This window comes from Gigantopelta aegis, chromosome 6, assembly GCF_016097555.1.
Source record: "Gigantopelta aegis isolate Gae_Host chromosome 6, Gae_host_genome, whole genome shotgun sequence".
In the NCBI taxonomy this organism is placed as follows: Eukaryota; Metazoa; Mollusca; class Gastropoda; order Neomphalida; family Peltospiridae; genus Gigantopelta; species Gigantopelta aegis.
The window spans coordinates 20,582,519-20,591,196 of record NC_054704.1 but is presented as its reverse complement, the minus strand read 5'-3'; the positions used below and the strand labels follow the sequence as shown (position 1 = coordinate 20,591,196).

The window sequence follows — 8,678 nt, the reverse complement described above, 5'->3', positions numbered from 1 at the left end:
TTTTACTTCTAGCCATTGCGGATCCTCGTTAAAGAAACACACAAAATAAATTGCAGGCGCGCACGCGCACACACACACAGACCAACCACATACATTTGTGTTTGTCAGTTAATAACAAGCCTTGTTGCGAATTAATTTTGCTTTAAACAGGTCCATAGGAACCAGCCGGGGTGGTGCCCCCACCACCACAATTGAGGACGAAAATGTATGAGATCTTTTGTGTATGTCCTACTCTATATAAATAAAGATTTAAATGTGGCTTGTGCCACTCCATTAGATATTGTGGCCCACTCACCAGAGATGGTGTCCCCATGCACCCTCTCTCCAGAGATCGTTCCTACGGACCTGTTAAAGCGGTAATCTCTTTCCCATCCTCCATACTTTTCGGTAAAACTTGGCCAAAATTTTATACTGGGTGGGTGGGACAACCAGACTGTACGATTTCATTTTAACTTATTTCCGTGCTTATATCCAATTAAGGTTCAAGCACCCTGTCCTGGGCACACACTTCAGCTATCTGGGCGGTCTATCCACGACAGTGGGCTAGTTATTAGTGAGAAAGAAGAGGGTGTATTGGCCGTACATCTATCCATTGAACCCTTAAGAACTCACACTGGGTTGGAGCCGGTACACAGCTGTGAACCCTGTACCTACCAGCCTGTAGTCTGATGGCTTAACTACTGCACCACAAAGGCCGGTACTGTTTATGAGTTGTGTTATTGAGTTAGGATAAACATAAAAGGTGGTGGGAAAGTGGGGGACAAAGATGTGCGATTGCCTCTACACCCGTCCCCAACCCTCAGCATTGGTTTTAATATGGTTGTTTTTGCTATTTATTCTAATTGCTTAAATATATAATCTGACAAGTGAGAGGACTTCAACTTGAGGATACTAATTGTGGTAATCAAAGCTATAATTTAGAAATATGAAATAATCACTTTTACAAATAAATTTTATAAAAAAGAATAGGAATCTTTTAAGTTATTTATAAAATTAATGTTCTGCTTGTAAAATTGTTTGATTAAACAGTTTTGTGTTGATGCTAATGTTTTTGGGGTTTTTCAGTTTAAATATCATTGCTTCAAAATGGTGCAGCATGGATCATATACAGTATGATTTTCAAACATTCTACTTTTAGTGTTAGCATGACATCTTGTATACAAGAAATGACTAAACATTTTATTTATTTTTGTACTTGTATCCAATTTAGTAGATTAGTGGTTAGTGTAGTGGCCTATCCATAGAGTTGTGAGAGCCTGTACCAGGATGTGAACCCAGTACCTACCAGCCTCAAATCTAATGGATTAACCACTACACTGCTGATGCTAGTATGATCAAACACAAATGTTTGATACTTTATACCTGTTAACGATTACATAATTTAGATATGGGTACCCTCTCATATAATAAACAACCCTCCTTCTTCTCCCCACAACACAATACTATCCTAGAATGTTTCATATTGTTGAATATTCCCCAAAGACCAACAGCAATGTTAAAGCTAAACCAACAAACAAATAAGATAACATCATTTGCAGTAAAAACAGAACTTTTTATTCTTGTATTTTGTAAGTAAAACGTACACAGATTCTGCAGCAGAAGTTTTAACAGCACTCCTTTTTTCCACAGACCAGTGATTAAGACAAACTGATATATATGTGATCGACTTCTCCTCAGCCGCCTCGGCATCCTGCCTTTATAAGTGGCAGCCAAGGAGTGGGCACAGTCATCACGTAATGGCATGTTCTGCCATAATAAGGGTAAAATAAAACTATGACCAATCACAGATGGCCACAAAGACTCAATATTAAAAGAAAAGATACACACAATAAAATAGCAAGTCTAGACAAAGTGTCAAGGTTGGCCCATGACTGTCTCATGTGTGACAAGCATGCCTCAACAGCTTTGAAAAATCACCGAAACGTTCAAGGTATATGATTGTATTCCTTCCAGTTCCAGTTGGTACTACTTTTCATCTTTCCGACATTAAAACAATACAACATATAATCATGTTAACTAAATGCTAGATTTTCTATTAATAGCAATTAAACTATAAAAGCAAATGTGATATGTTTGTTAAACCAAAACTTAAAAATCTGTCTTTAAAAGATGGGTTTTTTCTTACAATAACAAAGAAAAGTATCGAACATTTTTATCGAAGTAAAACATCTATATCTTTGATAATCATTTATTTCAATTAAAAAAAAATCATTAAAAAAAAATCATGCCATTTGCATTTTTAAAAATAAAAATAAACTCAAATATTTTTTAGGTTAAACAAAAATCAAGTTACTGACTTATGAACATGAAATAGCAATTTTAACTTGTGATAAATATTGACATTTAAAATAAACATAACTTTGTTCAAACTTTAATATCTCATTTCCTGAGAATAAAAATGTTCCAACTACCATTTTGTTTTACTTCTAAAAAAATCAATGTGTAAGTTGCACGACTGGTTTTTGATGTAATTTTAAGAAATGATAACATTTTAATATTCTGAACTAAATACAATTATAAAGAATTTACATTTATATGTTAGAATTTTTTTAATAAAAGGATAAAATCATGGGTGGGAAGACAGAACAAAATGTAACTATATATTTATATATAGAACCTTTTATTCCAAATCTAATAATACCAAATACCAGTACCTTTTTTTTTTAATGGAGATAAAACATTTCTATTCAAACGCAATGAAAACTTGTTAATTTGTGATTACAAACCAAAAGGCTTAAAATAATCCAAATTTTACTTACGATCCAAAATTAAAAGTGCACACAGTATGAAATTTGAAATACACAAAACTGAAAACCACTGATAGTTTTTAAAACAGTTCCAAAATTACTGTTACTATAAAGAACAGCTTTTTTGTGTTTTATTTATTATTAAAAGACACTTGCTTATACTTGTATAGCTTTGTACATGGTGTTAGTGTTTCATACTTAGTACTTATATTCTTATCCTATATAGATAACTATTGCTACAACACTGATTGGTACAATAATTGATGTACTTATGGTTAGTTTAATTATGGCAATAAATAATATTATAATAAATAAAATAAAATAATCTTGCTTGATAGTAGGCCTACTATTAAAATTTAAAATCACTAGTATGCAAGTTCTAACATGTTTTACACAATACACAAAAACACCAACCTTTAAACAATTCAAATTCAGTTAAGTTATCAATACCATGTGTCTGCAACACTTGAATGTGTGGTTGTTGAACCAAGACCCTATTTCCAACAATTCTCTGTGGATACAAGTCTCTGAGGTTTATTTCTCGACACAAAATGACTGGCAAAAAGATTAAGACAAAAGTATCAGAAAATGTGGGTACAAGTCAATTTCAACACTTTTGAAACCCTGTATTCCACCATATTCAAATATTGGGTCTTATCCTTCATGCCTACACCTTGGGTGATGTCATGATGGAATAATGCCAAACAATATAAATTGTGTCACATACCAGTAAATATATGTCATCTCTGATGTTTCTAAGATAGGGATAAATGTCAAATTCAGTGTGGATCAATTCTGTGAAATGTTGTGCTCTAGTAGTAGTAACACAATCGCCTTGTGTGGGGTTTTTTTTTACACTTTAATAGGGATCACTTTTTATTAAGCATGGTACAGTGTGCTCCATCTTGATGTTTTTATTTCTTCTAATTTTCAGTGGTCACTTTCTGTGCTCCAGTTAACACAACTTTTGTCACTTTCGTGTAACATTAAAAATGTTCATCTTTGTTACGTCACTTTCGTGTAACATTAAAATGTCAATCCAGGGAAATGTCAAAATGGGTTTTGTGAAATAAATCACTGTTAGTAGCAGGTCACCTGCTTCTCACATTGTATCAGGATTGTAACCCATAAGTAATTTGTCTAAATGGGTTTGTGAATAAATCACTTGTTTCTCATATTATATCTGGATTCTAACCCATGTCATTTTCTGAAGCTACACTGTTATCAATTCATAGCAGAATAGACAAATTTGTTCCTTTTAAAATAATTGCAATTACAAAATACCCCCCCCCCCCCCCCCCCCCCCCCCCCCAAAAAAAAAAAAAAAAAAAAAAAGAACTGATTAAAAAAAAAAAAATCCAGATTAAACCATACCGGTATTGAATGTTTAACTACAAATTTAAGGAAGATATATTATTTATAAACAATATAAGGTATAAGAATTATTTCGACTAAATGGAAATGATTATCTGTATTTACTCAAATAATTAAAATAAAATAAACTTACATTCTTGTCTGACTTAATAAAACATTTATTAAAAATAAGTTTGCTAAATTTACCTATTCACTATGAATCCGTAACAGGTTTGTTGTTGTTTTTTGTTCAACTTCCATAAAATCTTTTACAACAAAAAATAAACAGAATACATTCAGAGTGATCTCCCTTACAACATACAGAAGGAAAACCCCAGATACAAACAGTATATATACTATCTAAACACAGCACTTTTATAGCAAAACAACATACATGTCAACATAGTAAAGAACATGCACGGATACATATTTAAACAAAATAAACATTTTATTCTTATTTTGTTTTTCTAACCTTGGACTTAAACAGAATTTTTCCAAATCTATTACACCTTCAAAACCCACCCCCTAAAAGACAAAAAAAACAAGCCCAAACCACTTATTGCTTTACTTATTGGGAAAAGCAGGCGTAACACTTGAACTTAAAACTAACACAAACCAAAATCTATTTATTAAAATCACCGAGTTTCCTACAACGGATATTTATAAATTCTACTTTTCAGTGCTAAATGTTAGAACAACAAAAGTTATTATGCAAGGAACATTTTTGAAATAAACAAGTATTTTCACTTTTGTATTCATCCTGATGCATACCAACACTATAAGCTATAACGTTAATAACTGATATATCAACAACATTTATGTCATGCAGTCCTACTCACAAAGTTCTGTCATACAAATAAACTTGGTGATTAGGGTTGCACTTCAGGAAATTTATTGTTATAATATCATTGTTTATGAACTAAATTATTATGCAATCTGCTTGAGGTCAGAGTGCATGCTACAAAAAGAGAAGACTATGATTTAATTAATCAAGTGAACTGACAAAAATAAGCCAGTTAATGTGACATGCTGTCAAGTCTTTAATAAGTTACTAAAATCAGGATCTTTACAGAACGTGTAGGACATCTAAATAATAATAATAAAATCTTGTTTTCACAAAACATACAATATAATGAAAAGAATACCATAACAATATTTAACACTCCTTTAGTTGTCGTTTACTTTTAACAAATAAAAATACCATAAAAATTGTACAAAAAACAAAAATATATCACAGATGTACATCAAAAACAACATACAAATCAACAAAATTAAAATATAGTACACTCGGTTTACAATTTATTAGAAATAGAATGGCATTACAATGATTTTTATATTATTTTAATATAACTTTATCACTTTGCTTACAACTTTGATATGTAAATATAAAAATCAACTGCAAAACTTTTAGATTTTGGTTTTACAGTAAGTTTCATAAAAATTGATTTTTTTTATTTTTTAAATAAGTAATTTATCACTAGTGGTCAAGTATCTATTTTTTATATGATGATACTCACTTGGTATCATTATTGCAATTAACATTAAATTTAAAATGATAATAACACAATAAAATTATCTAAAAAACATAATCACTAAACAATTATCAAACCACAAAACAAATAAAGCAAAACACAACAATTAGCAACAAGTTAAGCTGAAAATTTTGAAACCTATATACTGCTTAGCTTTGTCATTTCCATAAATAATTGCTCAAAAAGAAAAACTCTATTTTTTTTAACATTCTCACTTCACAAAGGGTTTCAAATCACAGATAAAACACAATATAAAACTACAACATGATGATAAAATCAATTTCCAAAATGTAAATAAAGTAAGGGAGATCACACTACTATAAGTTTGTGTTTATTTCTTATTTTCATTGCTCTCTGGCATAAACTGCCCCCAGTTTGTATCTGCAGGTATGTTGGTTGAATTTGGTCCCCAGATATCAGCCATTGAGTTGAATGGGTTGAATGTAGTCACCTATAAAAAGCAAACAAAGCTTTTAATACATGAATAATATATAATTTATATAAGAACTCTTTTTCAATAATTTTGGAATTTATAGATGTACAGCAGTCATAAATTTAAATTTTTAGTGACGTCATACTATAAAAAAAAAACCCAGTAAATCAGATCACACCAGAAAATATGTAATAATAGGGCCAATGTTCTACTGGTTTTAAAAAAGAAAATGCTTTTTTTTTTTACTATTTTAATTTAATTCCATATTCATTCATCAATGTAGGCTTTAAAACATTTTTGTACTTCAATCTGCATGTCATATGGAAATTTACTGAAATGACCAAAAACCTATATTAAAAAAAAAAAAAAAAAATGGTTAGGCATGCTAGAGTATATTATTGTATTTCATGTTTTGTTAACATTCTGAAACAATTAGTATGGAATAAACCAAACATGACCACCACCATCCCCTCACCCAAAAAACACCCCAACAAAAACAAACATTCACAGTACAGCTAAAGCAATACATGTCCCCTACACACGAAGTTCAAGGGCCATAACTCTGTGACAAATGAGTAAATTGCCAAGACCTGTAACAGTATATGATAAAGATGTACACAAAATTTCAGCTCAATATCTTAAGGCATTGTAAAAAAAAAAAAAAAGTCTGGAAACCTATATGTGGGACAGACGAACAGACAGAAGGATGGAGATGAAACCTATAGTCCCCTCTGGTTGGACCAGTAGGGGACTAAAAACAACACACCAACATTCATTAAGTGAATTTGAATGGCATTGGATAGGGGTAACTTACATTTAATATTTTCCCATCATTCTACTGATGCTGACCTATTTTTTAATAGGAATCTAAAAATGATAACCCCATTGGGTTATTTCTCGTTCTGGCCAGTGCACCATGACTGGTATAATCAAAGGCTGTGGTCTGTGTTATCAAGTCTGTGGGATGAAGCATATAAAAGATCCCTTGCTACTATGGAAAAATGTAGTGGATTTCTTCTCTAAGACTATATGCCATATTACCAAATGTTTGTATCCAATAGCCAATGATTGATAAATCAATGTGCTCTAGTGGTGTTGTTAAACAAAACAAAACTTTAACTTTAAAAATTATATGGCTCCTAACATATTGGAGGTTTATTAACCCCTGAACAATGGCATATTATTTTACCCTGGCATAAGTATGAAATTTGTCAGTATTTTCAATAGCTCACTTGAGGGTTAGCACCGTCATTGAACACAGGGACACATGGTTTTTCTTTTTCAAGAACAGATGCAGTGGAGGTAGGCGTGTTATTCCAGATCGCTTGAAGAGAATTCCAACCACTATGTGCCGAGTTAGTGATAGCATTCCATAATCCTCCAGCCTATAAAATAATTTATTACATACCCATTTAATCTTACTATAGTAATAAAGACAATTCTTAATGCAAAAAAAAACCTTTTTTTATTTTTTTTAACATATGTGTGATACAAAATTTCACATGCATATTACATGTTCACCCAAATGATATCATGTCTCTAGCCAGGAATGACATTATACTCCTAGCCAGGATGCTCAGTGTTCCGTCAATTTCATAAAATTCAACCAACTTTCCAGAAGAAGTTGTGTTATTTAATCAAACTTTTGTTAATCATAAAAATGATTGGTGGTATGTAATAAATACACATACTAGTTGTTTTGCTATGTTATTTATTGCATGAGTTTACAGTGCGCAAAATTTATACCACTCTACCTCCTACGTGGACTCTTGGTAGAAAATTCTTGTGCACTATACAGGCTGTGGCAATATATAACATGGCAAAACAACTGGTATGTGGTTCTATCTATTTATATGGACAAAACCCTCAAAACAGTGTCAGTAAATTATATGAAAAAAAATAACCGTGAAACCTATTTATAAATTACTAGAAAACTAGAATTCAATGGACATTGACACAAACAATGTCTTGAGACAGGATGCGGTAAACTCGTATGGAAACTAACTCGTATGAACGGAAAACTCGTATGGAAAATGAACTCGTATGGAAAAAATAACCGTGAACTCGTATGGGGATGTATGGACAGTGTTCTAGCTAACAATAAATAGAGGGGCGCTGCGCCCTGCCCCCGTTTTGTGCCGCCCTGCCGTGTTTGTTTTCGCACCGCCCTGATTATCGCTGCCCTGCCCTAATTCATTGTCAAAGAAAAACACAAAGTCTTGCTTTCCTCTCAAAGTGTGTACAATGTTGTTACGAGTCTGAATTTCCAACTAAAAAACGTTTGACAATATATTGTTTGGCCACAGTTGTGAAAGCAGACAGCAGTAACGTGAATGCGAAGTAATCCTCACACCGTCACGCACATAACCACACACCACCTAGCCAACACCTAGTTGAAAGTAGACCATCATGATAAAAAGTACATTTTTGAAAGTAATTGTTGCCTTTGTAAATACCCAGACCAAGATACATATAGTTTTAACTGATGTCAGTAGTCCTTACCAATGATACATTGATTGCATCTTTATAATATTTTTAATAGTGTCTATATTTAGTACATTAGTACAATAATATTGCATACAGCGATTAATGTACTGTTTCATCAAACATCCA

At 32.0% G+C, this 8,678-nt stretch overlaps 1 protein-coding gene across 3 annotated transcripts in view; it reads right to left on the bottom strand.

Annotated features, from left to right (window-relative positions):
- Window positions 1-4,059: 4,059 nt before the first annotated feature.
- Window positions 4,060-8,678, bottom strand: part of LOC121374134 (transmembrane protein 131-like) — a 66,354-nt gene continuing 61,735 nt past the window's right edge. For 2 of the 3 annotated variants that reach the window (XM_041501086.1, XM_041501087.1), the window contains 2 exons: window positions 7,298-7,450; window positions 4,060-6,083 (listed from right to left, as the gene is read on the bottom strand). In XM_041501086.1, coding sequence (XP_041357020.1) covers window positions 5,964-6,083; window positions 7,298-7,450 — 273 coding nt within the window. In that variant the 3' untranslated portion in view covers window positions 4,060-5,963. The remainder of the gene's footprint in view (window positions 6,084-7,297; window positions 7,451-8,678) is intronic. The other variant, XM_041501088.1, reaches the window with a different exon arrangement.